Source organism: Notamacropus eugenii, chromosome X, assembly GCF_028372415.1.
Source record: "Notamacropus eugenii isolate mMacEug1 chromosome X, mMacEug1.pri_v2, whole genome shotgun sequence".
NCBI classification, from domain to species: Eukaryota; Metazoa; Chordata; class Mammalia; order Diprotodontia; family Macropodidae; genus Notamacropus; species Notamacropus eugenii.
In genome coordinates, this window is record NC_092879.1 from 59,884,351 (window position 1) to 59,901,055 (window position 16,705).

Below are 16,705 nucleotides of genomic sequence, written 5' to 3' on the forward strand. Positions count from 1 at the left end.
CAGAAAATTGAATTCTAAGCTGCTAAGTATACTCCTCTATCAGATTATGAATTTTCCAGAGAACAAACACACTCCCCATATTAAAGAGTTTAAAATATTATCTCATGTGCTGGGATTTTGTTTTTGTGGGTTTTTTTGTACAAACCTGAAATTTCATCAGTGGGGAGGGGAATACCACTGTAAGAATGACTTTGGCTAAAGAAATTTAATCACTTGCCCAGGGACCCTTAGCTAATAAGTGTCTGAAGAAAGATTCAAACTCAGGTCTTCCTGATTGCAAAGTTGGCCTTCTATTCACTGTGTCATGCTACCCAGCATGCTCTGGGAAGGGCCAGAGGAAATGCTATGTGGCAGTACTTTCTAGGGCTTTTGTTGCTGTCCAAAGTCTTTAAAGCTGCCTTGACTGTATGATGTTTTTAACCAGATGGAAAATATGTCAATGTCTCTCTCTCTCTCTCTCTCTCTCTCTCTCTCTCTCTCTCTCTCTCTCTCTCTCTCTCTCTCTCTCTCTTTTAAGTATCTCAATTGTTCCCAGGGATGTGGGGACATTTTTGTTTTTCGGTGGATTTCTCTTGGTTTAACCATTTGAGCTAATTTTGCCCTTTCTCAAAGCCTTTAACTTCAACAGAAGTTAAACAACTTCTTCAAACAACTTCAACTCCTACCTACCTTCCTTTCTACCAGTTGGCAAAGACAAGGCTAGTTGAGTTCAAAACCATCTGAGACCTTGGGCTGGGGTGACTGTGAGGGTAAGGATAAGAAAATTATTGTGGTCTATTCAAATTTTAACAATTAAACAGACGAATTATTTTCTGACTTTTGCTTCTCCCAACAGTTAGGAAATAGGTCAACTTCATATTTGGCTTCTGGTCAGAAAGATGGTAGACAAAGGCAGCACCCATAGAATTCTACCAAGAGTCCACAAATCTTTCTGACACCTGACATCAAAGGTGGCTGCTCCATGTCAGCCCTCATTCCAAGACCAAGGTCAAAACTGATTCACCAATGGTACTATCTGGACCATCTGGCAACTTCCTAATCCAAATAGACTTTGAAGCACTTTTCTCCCCTCCACAGAGAACTTTTGAAAGAAGAAAGACGAGTGAGACACAACAGAGTTTGAAATCAAGAAGTTTTAAAACAAGAAGCATTGAGGAGAGTGGACAAAAATGAAAACACTCCTCTGAGCATGCTCCTTATTGCCCTTCCACTTGCTTCTCCCCTCCCCCAGTTTTAGCAACGTGGATATTCATGGAGACACATTCTATTTCTGGGATAAAGAAACTAAGGCATTATCACAGGTAGCAGCAATTGTACTCCTTACCAATTTGCCTTAGTAACATTTTGCATATAATTGTGTTTTCTGTTGGTGAGAGAAAGTGGCCATACCTCATCCTCAGGGGTCATCAGAGATTGTCCTTTTCCAATCTGGCCTTACCATGGCTGTGGGACTCATTGAATGAAAGACTTAAAGAGGGCCTGAGAGAGACAGGACTTTTTTCTAAATCACAGGACAACAGAACTGTGGGAAAGAGGCCAAATGCTTATCTCAAAGTCAGTGACTAATCACTGCATGCTTTTGTATTTTCCTGCATTATGCTGACTTCTTTAAATTTATTGCCATAAACATCATTTCCAAAGACAAACCTTGGGGGATTTGTGATAGGTTCTGGAGACTCTTTTGAGTCATAAATGCTGTCATATTTATTCAGTTTAGTAGAAATGCAATTTTTGGTGTCTTTACACAAGGCCTTGTAGCATAGTAGAAAAGAGGACTGGCCTTGGAGATAGAAAACCTGAGTCAGAGACCTAGCTCTAGAACTCAGTACATTTATGACAAGTTGTCTCTCATCTTTGGGCCTTCATTCCCTCCTCTGTAAAACAAGGACCATGGAACAGATGATACCTAAGCGGCCTTCTAGCTTTGCCCTTCAAGATTCTCGGATAGTGGAAAGGCTATTCACTTTGGAGTCAGGAAACCTGAGTTCAATACTAATTGTGTGGCCTCAGGCACATCACTTAACCTCTCTAGGCCTCAGCTACTCATCTGTAAATTGGCAAGGGATGGGAGGTGGTGATGTTGATGTGGACTAGATGGCCTATAAGAGCTTTCCACATCTACCATTCTGTGATTCTGATGCAATGGAAAGAATTCGAGATTTAGACTCAGAGAACCTAGGGCCTTGGTTTCCACATCTATAAAATGAGTGGATTATGCCAGATAGCTTTTGGATTAAATCTATGCCCCAGTTCCAGTTCAGCAACTAACTGAATCCTCGAATAATAGCGAACATTTATATAGCACTTACTAAGTGTCTGGTACAATTATTATCTCACTTGATCCACACAACTATTGCCCCCATTTTGCAGGTGAGGAAAGTGAAATAAATGAAGGTTCAGTAGCTTGCTCAGGGTCATACAGCTTGTAAGTGTCTGAGGTCACATTTGAAGTCTGGTCTTCCTGACTCCAGACCTGGTGCTCTGTGCTCTTTGGTGCCCCCTAGTGGCCGAGTGGCTTGACTAAGCCACTAACCACTCTCAGTCTCTATTTCTTTATTTTTAAAATAAGGATAATAACAACCTTTTTTTCCAGGCTCTACTTCACAGGGTTCTTGTAAAGGTGATGTCAAAGAAAATAATGTAGGAGAGAGCCTTCTATAAACTATCATGGACTATATAAACGTAAAGTCTTGCTCTGGCCTCCCAACATGGTTAGTTGTGCTAGTACTGTGGATTTACTTTCTCCCAGGTGTCTTTCATTACACTAGATCAGCCAATGACACTGGAGACTGTTGACCCAGGAAGAAAAATAAAGAAACATTAAGTACATGCTCATGAAAGTTTTCTGGCCTGAAGAGTAAATGAGTCTGGGTCTAATTTGAATCACAGATATGACAGCTGAGTCCAGTTCTCTGAGGGTCAGAGCCATCAGATTCTGTAATATATAATACCATCCTTAAGTGGTTATTAGGGAATAATGACAGCCCATCACTGACTATCAGCAAGAGTCATCAGAGCTTGATGAGTGTGGTCTTAAATAGATTGCTTGCAACTAGAATGATGTCTGATGTACAGGGACACTGTAGTCGTTATGTTTTTTTATGTATAGGATAGCAAATAGTCAGTCTGACTGAAGTTTTAAGTTTTTTTCTGATTAAGAAGTCCCTTCCCCATGCTGGGGAGAGATATAACTAGGGCAGGGCAAATGGGCCTTTGCCTCAATATACAAATATTTAGAATTTGCTGACTACACATACATTCCTTCAGTAATAAAAGAATAGCTAAGAACTAGTTTGCAAACATTATTAGTTAAAATGTTGCCCTCACACCAGAGGTGCTGGTCCTCCCATATCACTCCAAATACACTTTTAATTAAAACAAGATGCTATCAGATGACACTAGTTTTTTCCCTCCAGCTGCCCCACCTCAGGTGATACTCCTCTCTTAGCAAAAGAGGAGATTTGTGCCAAGGGTCACTATCTTTCCCTCGTTGGCCCCCCAAAATTAAATGTCTTGTCTACTCTACTAGTGTTTTGTGGAAAACACTAGTTATAGCTCTATCTCTCAGTTTACTTCACTGTAAAAGCAAGGGATTAACTAGATCACCTCTAGGGTTTCTCCTAGCTCTTCTATTGTATAGGCATTGGGTGGTTCTATAAGCATCCTGGTGTCATAAATAGAGCCTTGATATTAGGAAGAACTAGGTTCAAGTCTTGCTCTTGATACATATTGATCATGTGACTGAGCAAATAATTTCACCAGTTGGCGACCCAGGCAACTCACCAAGACAATAAGTTACATTCAAGTTGCTGAGATGTATCTATGGAGGATATTTTGATACAGGGAGTTTATCACATGAATGAAATTATAGGTCTAGACTACCTTACATGATCCCCTTTCCCCACCCCTCTGAAAGCACCCCCCCCCAAATTTATGGACACATAGTTACTAGGAAAGATTTTCTATAATTGTTAATGTGGTAAGATAGAACCAAAATTGTGACTTGATTAATCAATTTCCATGTGCTGTGTTGGCCTTGCCTCTGAAAAATCAAGAACAGGTAAACTCATATTTATGAATTAGTAAAGGTTTCCACTGTGACTCCAGACCAAATGCAAACAAGGCACCAAGGTCTTTTCCAGTTGCCTTACATAGGTTTCCTACAGATTAAGAGAAAAGATTCCAAGTTAAAGCAGAGGAGCTGTCCAAACACAACGGTAACCTGGCTCACTGGTATCTCTGCTTCCACTGGTAATACTGTCATGTCCCAGCACCTTCAGAAGAAATATAAATGATACACCAGAAGGAAGAACGTTCAAGCGAACCACCAAATCATTTTTTTTTGCCTCTTGCCAAAAATGCTCCACCAAAACCTTCTCAAACTGGGCGATGATGTGCCTGCTGAAAGTGAATGTCAGAGTCCAACACAAGTCTGGTCCGAATGCTTCTTGGCATTATTTTTCTGTTTAAGTGAAAAGTGATGCATTGATCCTTGACTGATGGTCTCCATGGCCCAGATAACTGGCAAGGCTATGAAGGGTTTTTTCTTTCTGACTGGGCAATCAGAGTACAACTCATAAGTGCGGGACTCTCCTTTGACAGGTCATCATAACCAAGGTCCTGAGGCTGGTCCTGATAGGATACAAGCAAGATTCCAGAAAGTCTTAAGTGGTCTCATTCTTTTGCCAAACAATTCATAGAAAGAGGGAAAGAGAACTGGCTTGGCAATTGCAGACACCTTGGCAGGAAAGAGAGTCTGAGAGAAACCCTCAGTACCAACTTTCAATCTGGATATTAAGGGGAAGCCATGACTTGTGACCCAGTACTCCAACATAAATACGTACAACCTCACTACTCATGTGGTTGAAATGAAATCTTAAGAAATAGTAAAGACCAATGGATCTTTGAAAGGATATAAATTGTTGTCCTTTCTCCTAAGGACTATATATTGGGAAAGCTTTCATTATAGAATAATATATCATGTATAAATGACAAAGCCTTAGGAGATTGGCAGGGATATCTTGGGAAACTTGCATATTGCCAGAGCAGGGACAAGGGACTGGATGCTACTCAATTCAGATACAAAACTTATTAATTAGAAAACCAGTTAATAACAGGGATACTGCTTAATTACTTTCTTTTTAATGAACCTCTTCATCCCTGATGCCTCCCCCCCACCAATGCCACCCCAGACCAGCTTGTGTGTACTGACTTTCAGAACTAGTGATGGCAACTCAATGACTTCCCAGTCAATGTGGTATACCATTTTCCTCATAATATATGGTAAATATACCCCCTGAATGTTAGGCACTAAAAAGAATCTCAATGATGTGACCAGAACACCAGTGGAGGATATAAACTAATGCATGAACTATTCATTCATTCAAAGTTACAGTGACAGCCAATGGACTTGGAACTTTTGGCGAAAAGTCAATGTAAGTGACTTATTCTAACATTTGAAATTCCATTCAAGAAAAAGGATAAAAAAGGAAGGGATGGAGGGACGCTGATGGAACGACACCATTCTCTTAAGATGTTAGTTTCCATCCTCAGAACTAGAGATGGCAACCCAAAGACTCCCAAGTCAACGTGGAAAAAAGAAAATGCACCTTGTTAAACATCCTTCCTTATAACAACATCATAAGGTAAATGTACCCCCAAATGTTAGGCACTAAAAAGAATCTCAGTGATGTAATCAGACCATTAGTAGAGGATATAAACTAACACATTAACTATTCATGCAATCAAAGATACAGTGGCAGCCAATGGACATAGAACTTTTGGCTCCTCCTATAGTATCAACTTAGAAAGTGCACACATTGCATCTTTCATTAAAGTTAACATCAAGGCCACCTCCAATTGTATATTTCTTAGGCTACATAATCTCCCTACCCCCCCCCCCCCAATTTGCCTTTGGGATGCTGAAATAGATGTAGATGGACAATGTTTATTGTGGGTTTCTTTGTGAAGTCATTGAAAATACGTGAAGGAGAGCATTGAGAGAAAATTGGAAGTTATGAAGTAGATTGACCATTTAAAGTATTGAATATTTCATTCAAGTATCAGTTTAATTCATGGCAAGAAGAATTGTACAAACCTGTACTTTAAGCTGAAAAGGAAAACATTCTACATATCATTTCCTAAAGGCATGCATTTCATTTTCCCAAATATGACTGGCCGTGCATCACATAGACTGTCGTTTCCCACTCCCCACTGCTGCAAAAAACAGAGAAGAGTTGGAAAATGCTGAGCAATCTTTGCATTCTTGTTTAAGGACCATCTATCGGCTGTTTGCCACTTTGGGAATGCGAGGGGGATGGAATCAGCACGAGGCTGAAGGTGGCTAATGTAGCAAAGCAACTTTGGCAGCCAAAAAGAGACAGCATAATGATGGGGGTAAGGGGAACCTGAAAACATTTTTCGGGGGGAAAGCAGCAGTGCAATCTCGCCAGTGGCAGTTGGCAATGATCGGTATTGTACAGTGTCCCAAAGGAGACTGTATAACACTGTCACAGGCAAGCAGGGGCAGCATGGAGTGTGCTTGGCCTCCTGTGTCAGAGATGCTGGGCTGACACAGGCCCAAAAGAAACCACACAGCACACTGCACGTTAGAAATGAATGAGAGAGAAAGAAGAAAGAGCAAGAGAAAACAAACAAAAACACCGATCCGGCGTGCACAAACCTTCCGGCTCTGTGTTCTCTTTGAGGTGCACTTGCTTCAGTGGGCAGCAGAAGATTTCGTGACACTTAGCACGAAAGGGGGACTCTTTTTTCTTTAATTCCGCTGATTGGATGGAATCTTGCCGTAACATAATGTATTCCTGTGTGCCAGGGGTAGCGTCATCCAGCGCTGCGGTCACCACATAACAAAATGAACTCAAGTTAGAGCTTCTCAAAAGTAGCCATCAACTTATATCAACCCTATTCCCGTGGAAGAAAATCAAATAACATTTCTAAGAGTCCAAAAAAATCAACTGAGTTCATGAACTTTTTCTAAAGTGACTTGGTTGAAAATATTGCTGCCTAGAGAATAACTACTTGGCAATTCATACTGTTATTGCAGATTCAATGAAAATATTATCATATTATGCTGTGCCAAGAAGCAGGGTTGACTGTAAAAACATATCATGTAGATGCTGCATGTATTAAATGAAGGTTCAGCATAGACATTCTAGGTAGAACTGGCTAAAGGCCATCAATTATCAGCAAATTAAGGGAATATGCCTGTGATTACGTCTGTTCTCAACCTATTGGTTTAACTCTTGGCTGTTGGCCCAGATGAAGGACTACTAGCACATCCAAAACACTGCTTGCTGAGCTTGACAAAGTGACCAACTGGGCTTGGTCTTACTCTTTGGCTCTCAAGGGGAATCGAGGGTTATCTCGAATGTCTTAATGTGCTAAGGCTTCCGAACTGGGGCAGCAACTGGCATTTAAATAAAGTTGCCATTGGGTTGAAAACAGAAGTATCAATCAAGGCATAGTGTACTTATTTCTTGACAGTTACCAGGCATTTGTTTTATCAAATAGGTCAGTGATGTACCCACTCTCCTCCCCTTTCCCTCTACATCTTCTGCCTCTGTACATACATATATTTAGCATTCACATCTTGTAAGTTTCCAATATTCTCTCTCCTTCCACCAAATTCTTGTGCTTGCTAACCACCCACCCACCAAAGTCATTACCAATTTGACCTTTATTGGAAAAAACACAAAAAACAAAACCAAAAAACAAACAGAGGACTGACCACATTACTGAATGATTATATTTCATTCTCTCCACAATTAGGCCATTCCATTTTCCCTGTGAGTCAGTGTATCTATGATTAATGAGCTGTTGACTCACAGTACACCCCCAAACGTCTAAACTCCACATGGATTCCTCAGGAGAGGTACCAATGGCCAACTGGTTATGGTAAGAATAATTCTGAAGTGTTCTCAAGAACAGCCTGAGGTTTTAACGCCAGAGAACTGGATATTCCCATGACTGGCAATAACATTTTCCGACTGGGTGAAAGATCATAGAGTGGGATCTTATGAGTTTCATGGACTTTCACTTTGGAAAAAAAGTGGGATACAAAAGAAAAATCACTTGTGCATGAGGATTATGAGTTCAAAACCAGTTCTTGATAGATTGCCCCCATTCAGAACTGTTGTCTTCTTTATGAGTCATTGAATTATGCAGGAAGGTGATGAATATTTTAGTCAATTTCACCAGCAGTAATCAAAAATATTATGTTGCCCCAGCACAGTAGCTTGATTCAGCAGAGAGTGTCTTTCATTCCCTAGGAATATGATGATGATAACATCTCAGGGCTCCATTTGTTGATATAATTCTTTGTTGGAAACATTCCAAGGAATTATTTACCATTATAAACAGATATTTATGATAATACAGACACCAAATTTCAGCATAATAGCTCAGAAGAGATTTTAGTTTTACCCCTCCAAAATATCCTAGGAAACCTTCCAAATATGGAAATCTAGAAACTGAATCATCCATAAAGGATGAGGACTACATTCCATTTGAGGGCTAACCATATACTGCCATATTGCTAACATAAGATAAGATGGAAGAGCGATCAAGAAGGAACAGGTTCGGATAACACAAGGGGAATTTGTTCTCCTAAAATTTCTGATAAGTATAAGAAATCTGTTCTCCCCTCTTGTTTTATGGCTGCAATAATGACATCACAAATAGGCATTTTTCAAAATTAATGCCTGACTGAAGGAAAGTGCTTTGGCTGCATCACTAGTTAGCTACTTCTTCGGCTAGTCATCAATTCCCAGAAAAGCCCTAGGCTGCCATCATTTGAGCTTAATTAGATACAGTGGGTTATCTGAAACATACCACTGTATTATAGTGAAAGGAATGTTACAACTGATCCAAGAGCCAAGACAAAAATATATTATGACTGAGGAAGCAAAGGGGTCACTGAAATCTAAGACAGATGCTTCCCACAAAGCTTCCCCTTTTTTTGTTTTTCATTTTTTTTCTTCAGATTGAATTCAGCTAGTGCCAAGGGTGTCTCACTTCTTTAATGAGGGCTTTAACAAGTCATCTGTTTGAGCAATAAGCATGGACTGGGGGGATTGCCTTGGGAATCTGGGAGTTAATGGCCAAGTTTTGTGGCTTTGGCTGGGCCTTCATTAGAACTACTTGTCAATTCCAACCTTGGAGTCCATCAAACCATTGGCTTGGTATGGCATCCGCAGAGCAACTGATTGAATTGCTGACTCTTCACCCAGTTGTTTTAGCAACCTGGAGAGACAGTTGCATTGCCATATAGGAAATCAAAGAATGAGAGGTTAGAATGGATGAAGGATGAGGAAGAGTTCAGAAGATATATTCATTTCAAAGCCTTCCAATATTAATGAGGTGTCTTCGTGGGCCTGCTATAGATAGCAGAGGCAAAGGGGAACTGTACCCTTGGTGAGAAAGAAAGTACATGTTCTTATTCCCAAGCAACAGGAAATAGACCACATTGCTTAGTGGTTCAAGAAGGGAAACAGAGACTACTAGAAAAGGAATCCACCTCTTGCAACAGGGTTGGAAAAAGGGTTTTCCTCTCTTCACTTCATCACCATGTTTTCTGCTTCCTTCCATTTCAATTTCATTTGTTTTCTCTTCTCTAACTTCTGCAACAACCCTCACAAAGGTGCCTAGGAAGTTATCAGATAGTGAATGCAATTGGGTCTACCTTGTAAAACAAATAGAAGAAATTCCCCCTCCCCAAAACCTAGGAAAGGAGGGCTGAAAACACAAGGACGATCACAAACATAGACATGGTGAGGGGTAGGACTGGGGGAAGGGCATAGATTAAGAACAGAGGCATCTGGTGTCCTCCTACACAGACTTTGGATTAGGCAGAAAGAAGGCAAGAATAAGTGGTCTGTCCCAACCAGAATCCAGTTAGTGGAACAGAGAGAAGACAGGGTATTTCAGTTGGCTATAATGTCTAGTCAAAGGACAGCAATAACTGTATCCAGGGGAAAGGGATGGCATCAAGGTGGAGAGCTAAGCCAGCAAACCAGAAAAATAAGAGGTAAGGAGGAATCCAAAAACAGTCAAAGATTCCCTCTGAAGCCTGAAGTATTTGCCATCTTCTGGCTAGATTAGGCAAGCTAGACCTGCTCACCCAAGAACTGATGGGCTCTTGCAGGTAGCTCTCCCTGTCCACCATATCCTTCAGAGTGGGCGGCAGCTGTATTATCAGCTGCAGCTGCAAAAGATACTCTCCACTGGCCCCTGGTCACTGATATACTGGGCTTCACAAATAGAATGTTCCCAGGACTGGACAAGCCAAGGAGCCCCTCTCCTGAATGACTGAAGCTTCATGGTGTGAACCAGTGTGGATTTGGGAGAAGCTGTTCATTCACCTCTGGGTCTGGGGAGAGTGGCTCCTGGGAGACAAGGAATCCCTGGAAACTTATTTGTTTGTGGGAAGCAGGAAGCAATGAGTTTAGCCAGTGGTGAAGTGGAGCTCCTGATAATGAAGTCTGGCCCCAGTCTAAGCTCATGGTTCAGGACTCAGGCTCTTGCCATCAAAACAGAGGAAGAAATAAGGCCCACAGAACCTCTTCCGCATTTTTCCATTTCTTGTTTCTTCTGTCTTGATTCTGACATCTTTTTCTTCTGCCACTGACAATATGGTATTTAGCCAGAGTTTAGTGGAAGCAAAAGGTCACCTTTATTTGGTAAAGGATAGCCACCAAGTCACTTCTTTCCATATCAACAGAAGAGAAAACATAACTATTGATTTCCAATACTGAAGATAGCCAATAGGACACATGAAAGAAAGCAGCTATTCCTCAAGGTTACATGTGGCCAAGGCTAGGCTCACCTTTGAGAGAGTGAGTCAACTGTATCAGTGTGGGCAGCCCACCTAACCCGAAGGCTAGACCCAGCATCAGGAAGACACACACACACACACACATACACACACACATACACACAAATACCCCATACTTTAACAGAGCTAACATAAAAAACAAATACTGAAGGAGGAGGGAGTGGGACACATGACTTTGTGATTACTACATAATGAAGGCATTGTCTTTACAATGATGGTTAATGTCTCCTTGTACATGAAACCTTCCTGATACCCGCACCAATGGGAATCCAGCCTCTTCTTTCTGAAATTCCATGGAACTGCTTATCTCTCACTGATTTCACATTCTCATTTCAATTAGGTTTCTTTGTAAACTTTTTTTTCCTCACCCACCTCTACCCCAATTCCCCGCACTGGGTGGTAGGTACCACATGGGCCAAAACACTGTTTTATTACTTGTAACAACACAGAGCTTTGTCCAAAGCAAGCTGGGGTAAAGAGACTGATTTGGGACATTAGAAGAACATGGCAAAGGGGATACGCTTCTGTGGCCTCATCAGTGCTGATGGAGCTAGCCACATTCCAGATTATAAATAACCAGGATTATGGAGAGGATTACTTGGAAAAACATGCAAAAGAACATCAGTTCAAGAAACTGGGATGTTTAGCTTGGAGAAAAGAAGTCTCAAGGGACATGAAAGTTATCTTCAACTATTTAAAGATCTGCCCCACAAAAGAGGAATTAGATTGGTTTGGCCTTTGTTTCTTTTTTTTAAGTTTGTCTCCAGGTAGCAGATCCAGAAGCCAAGTGGGAAGATTTCAACTTGCATAAGGCAAGCTTCAACCAGCTGTAAGAAAAATCCCCACAACCAGCAACTTAATAATGAGAGTGATCCCCATGTGGAATGGGCCAGCTACTTAGCTTGGCATCTAAAGCTGCTCCTAAGTTGCCTCTTTCCTACCCTGACTCTTCTCCACCGACTTTATGGTGTGTCTACACTGCCATATTTGTATTCTCTTGAATACAGCACCTTCTCTCCCATCTCTGGGCCTTCGTTTACTGTTGCTCCAAGCCTGGAATGCTCTACTACCTCATCTCTGTCTCTCAGTTTCCCTGACTTTCTTCAAGATTCAACTCAAATTCCATTTACTTCAGGAAGCACTGCTTAATCCTCCTAACTGCTGTTGCCTTTCTCTCTCTGAATGCCTTCCATCTACTCTGCATATGTGTTGTTCACATGCTGTCTCTGCAGTTTGACCATAAGCTCTTTGATGGCAAGGACTAAGTTATAACATTTCTTTGTGTGACTGGCATACAGTAAGTTCTTAATAAATGCTTACTGACTATCTTAGGAGGTAAGTAGACTTCCCCTCTCTGGAGTTCTCCAGGCCAAAGTTGGATGATCATTTGGTCAGGATGTTGTAGACGGGATTTCCATTTGGATACAGGTTGTACTGCATGGTTTGAGAGGTCCAGTGGTATGGTGGAGCCAGTTCAAAACAGCTCAAGAGAAAGTCAACTGTTAAAGTTTTAGGGTGCACATATACCCCCTGCAAATCGGCAAACACTAAAAATCAGGGCTTGCTTTGTTATTTTGTTTATTGCCAAAACCTATTAAAGTGGGGGAGGAAAGTTTTCATAATATAGATGAAACTGAAAAATATGTCATGCATATTTTTCTTTGGAAAGTCTGATGTTGAACAATTACTAGAGCAGTCCTGCTGAGGTCCCTTCCAAATCTATGATTCTATAACTAGAATTCAGTTAAAACATTAACCTCTAATGAAACCTTTAATAGAAAAATGGCGGAAGGAAGTTTAATATAGTTTATCTTTTAAATCCATAAGGAAATGTTTTATAGAAGACAAAACTACCCTATTAATCATCATTTAAAAGTAAAACAAACACGAAAGATTCATTCCTATTATTACAGTGAAGATTTCTATGAAGAAGCTAAGTGGTTGCACATCTGACATGTCAGTAATATCATCCATTTCAAATGCCGATAAGAGAGGTAAGTGACATTTCTAAGAAGCTTTAAGATTCCCAAAGCGTTTTCTGCCCATTATTTCATTTGAGCTTTTCAAACCTTAGGTGCTTCAGACTTGATAATCTCCCATTAGCATCTGAGAGAAAACGCGTTCTCAGAAAGATGAAGTGACTCACCCAGGGGTGCACAGATGGTGTTCCAGGTGGAAACTGACCTCAGGTCTTCATACCCCCTGAATCCAGCACTGTGAACCCCCACAAGATGCAAGCCCAGTAGAATGCAGTAAAGGATGTAGAGATGCAAAAATACTGACTTCCCCACTGGCAGCTAGGTGGTGCAGTATCAGCAAGACCTGAGTTCAGCTTCTGACAGTTCCTTAGCTGACAGACCCTTTGGCCCAAAGGCGAGTCACTTTGCCTCTGTCTGCCTCAGTTTCCTCATTTTTAAAATGGGAATAATAAGAGCACTCACCTCCCAGGGCTGCTGTGAAGATCAAATGAGATAATTGTAAAGTGCTGAGCACAGTGCTTGGCACACAGTGTACGTGCTATATAAATGTTAGCTGCTCTTGCTACATTATTATTAATTAGTGGTGGATCCTTGGTCAAGTGACTTCCATTCTCTGGGTCTCAGTTTCCTGTCAACTGGGGACCATAATGAATCAGAGAATAGAGGTGAAAAGGACCTCAGGGGTCTACTAGTCTAACCCTCTTCTCCTTTTAAAGGAGAGTAAAGTAAGTCCCAGAGCAGGGATGTCTATTGGCCAGGGTCACTCTAATAGTATGAGGCAGAGCCTAGAATTCAGGTGTCTGACTCCAGACCCAGGACTCTTGAGATGGTACCACTTCACACTATAAGGCTGATATGTAGCAAATCAGCTAATGGTTTCTAATTAGATTAGCTTCACCCCCACCCCCCACCCAGCTCCAACTAGCATTTTTTACTTTATTCAAAGACAGAAATTCAACAAGAAACAGGATAGGAAACTACTAAAACAAAGGCTCATGATCTCAGCAACATCGGCTCAGTGCTGGAGTCCTGGAATGTCCTGATGAAGTGTTTGTTCACTGTCTTGGCATCCCTGGGCTGCTAAGCGATGTCTGTTCTTTTCAGGAGACACGACTCTGTTTTTGCTATTAATGTAACTTCACAAAGATGACTCACCACTCTTAATTAATGATACATGATGCTCAAGTGGAATGAGCTTCCCATCTCTGAGGTAACAAGAAGGCACCAATTGCTAAGACGATAGGGCAAGGCCAGTAGATGCCACAGCCAGAGCAACCATCCAGTCTTAGAAAATAGAACATGGGAAAGAGAGAAAATAATGCAGGCATTATCTCAGATAAAGTAAAAGATGAAGGCCATTACAGAATTCACCCCTCCATGCATAGGAGTGCTGTGATCTACTATAGCATAGGTTGGGAGCAGACCCACATTTTTCCCTTTCTATCCACTGCTTGAGATACAGGGAAAGACCACTCCAGTTCAGGCTTCCTAATTGCTTCCAAGAAAGGACAGCCACACAGGTGCAAAGACTGTGCTAACTATTCCAAACAATGTTTTTTGTTAATTTATTTCTTTTTAGTTTCCAACATTTACTTCCATAAGTTTTAAATTTTCTCCCCCTCTCTTCCCCAAGACGGCATGCAGTCTGATATAGGCTCTGCACATACATTTCTATTAAACACATTTTCACATTAGTCATGTTACCCCAAACAATCATTAAAAATACTCAGCTGACTGACAAGGGATTCAATTCACTGGTTATAGCATGCCAGAGATGACCTGTAAAGTCCCTCAAAGCCTTGGATTGTGTGATCTGGAAGTGACCTCAGACACCGCCTAGGCCAATTCTGCCAACACACAGTGAATGGAAAGCTATGGCCCAAAGCCAGACAATTCTTAAGAGTGAGAGGCCCACTCAAAGCCAAGCCTTCTGTCCTCCAAGCCCAGGGATTCCCTACTCAGCCAAAGCTGTCTCTATATCTTGAATTTCCACATTTCTTTCACCTCTAACATCCAATCAGGTCTTGTGGAGCCTTCCTTCCTCCCTTCCTTCCACTATACCTGGCCTTCTCCCTCACTAGTCCCTTAATGCCTCATATCTAGATTACTCTGAGAAATCTTCTCTGTAGATTCCCTCTGCTGATTCTCTCCAATTTATTCCAGACATGGCTTCTACAAGTTATCTCCCCATTAGAGTGTGAGCTCCTCCAGGCAAGGACTGTCTTTTGCCCCTCTTTGTATCCCCAGTGCTTAGTACAGTGCCTGGCATATAGAAGAAGCTCAATAAATGCTTGCTGACCGATTATTGACTATTCATCAGCCTCAAAATTAGTTTCTCTGTCTATAGTGTCTTTCCAATCTGTTCCAAATACATTGTGCCAGGCTATCTTTCTAAAGGGATGTTAGGTGGTGCTGCAGTGGATAGAGTACTGGGCCTGGAGTCGGGAAGACTGCTCTTCCTGAGTTCAAATCCAGCCTCAGACAATTAGTAGCTGTGTGACCCTGGACAAATCACTTTACCCTGTTAGCCTCTGCTTCATCATCTGTAAAATGAACTAGAGAAGGAAATGGCAAACCACTCTAGGATCTCTGCCAAAAAAGCTCCAAATGGGGTCACAAAGAGACAGGTATGACCGAAACAACCAAACCACAACAAACGGTATGTTCCTAAAACCTCACCTCCAGTTTGGCACTGGTCTGCACTAATAACATTCTTCACTGCCCACAGGAAAAACTATGAACTCTTAACAATATATGTGAGGCCCTCCAACATGTATCTTTGATCCAATGTTCCAGTCCTTTCCCTATCATCTCTAGACCAATAGGTGTCTCTATTTTCCCTTCAAAGCTCCACTATCTTTAGACACTGTGCAATGTGGCAGTATTGCTTCTTCTGACTGGAATGCCTTGCCTAAAATATTTGTCTCCAGAAATCCAAATGCAATTCCTGCTCTAAGACCCTCTTCAACTGCTCCTGATGCCTTAAGTTTCCTGAGACACCTAGAACCAACAGCAACCTTGCTCCCACCTGAGCTCATAGCTAGTGGGATACTGACTTGGCCCAGAGGAGACATCTAATAAATGTGGAACATTGGAAAGAATGAGTGAGCAAATGAATGGAAGGCCATAGCACTTTCTTATATAGTCACCTGAAGGTTATACAGGAAAGGAGATATAGTATGGGAGATGAGAAAGAGTACTGACTTTAGGGTCAAAAAAATATGAGTTTGCATTTCCTGCCACTTGGTGACTGTGTTTCCTTGGGGAAGGCTCAAGCCTCCCGGAGCAACTAGAATACAGTGGAAGAAGTCAGAAAGACTTGAGTTCAAATGCAGCCTGAGACAGTTTATTGTGTGACTCTGGGAACCTCTCAGCCTTAGTTGTCTTATCTGTAAAATGGGGATAGTAATAGCACCTACTCTCCAGAGTTGTTGTAAGGATGAAATGAGGTAACATAGGCAATGTGGAAACCTTGAAGCATTTTTAAAATATGAGATATCATTGCTGATTTGGGGATTCTTTTGACCCTGGCCTGCAATTTCATTGGTATCAACAACTGCCACTCAGGAAACTCCCTGGGCCAAAGAAAATCAACATCTACCCTGCAACTCGTGGTTAGAAGAAGTTTTCCCAACCCCAAGGCCAGCTCTCTAGCTCTTGGCCACACGTATTAATATATTAAAATGGGGATCCAAATGAGTGTGCTCCCCACCTCAGAACTATGTACAGGGCATGCGCCAGGGCTCTGCACATCATGAGATAATGGAGGGAAGAGAAAGAAGGCATTGAAATGTCAGCTCCTGTTACAAGGATTTTGCTTATATCTTAAAAGAAAAGTTCAGGTAGCTATGTGCAGTGTGTTCCCGACAAGCGG

At 41.5% G+C, this 16,705-nt stretch overlaps 1 protein-coding gene across 1 annotated transcript in view; it reads right to left on the minus strand.

Moving 5' to 3' along the window:
• The window catches only part of FGF13 (fibroblast growth factor 13), a 517,094-nt gene that overhangs the window by 221,981 nt on the left and 278,408 nt on the right, over window positions 1-16,705 (minus strand). The window contains exon 3 of the mRNA XM_072626773.1: window positions 6,683-6,850. Coding sequence (XP_072482874.1) covers window positions 6,683-6,850 — 168 coding nt within the window. The remainder of the gene's footprint in view (window positions 1-6,682; window positions 6,851-16,705) is intronic.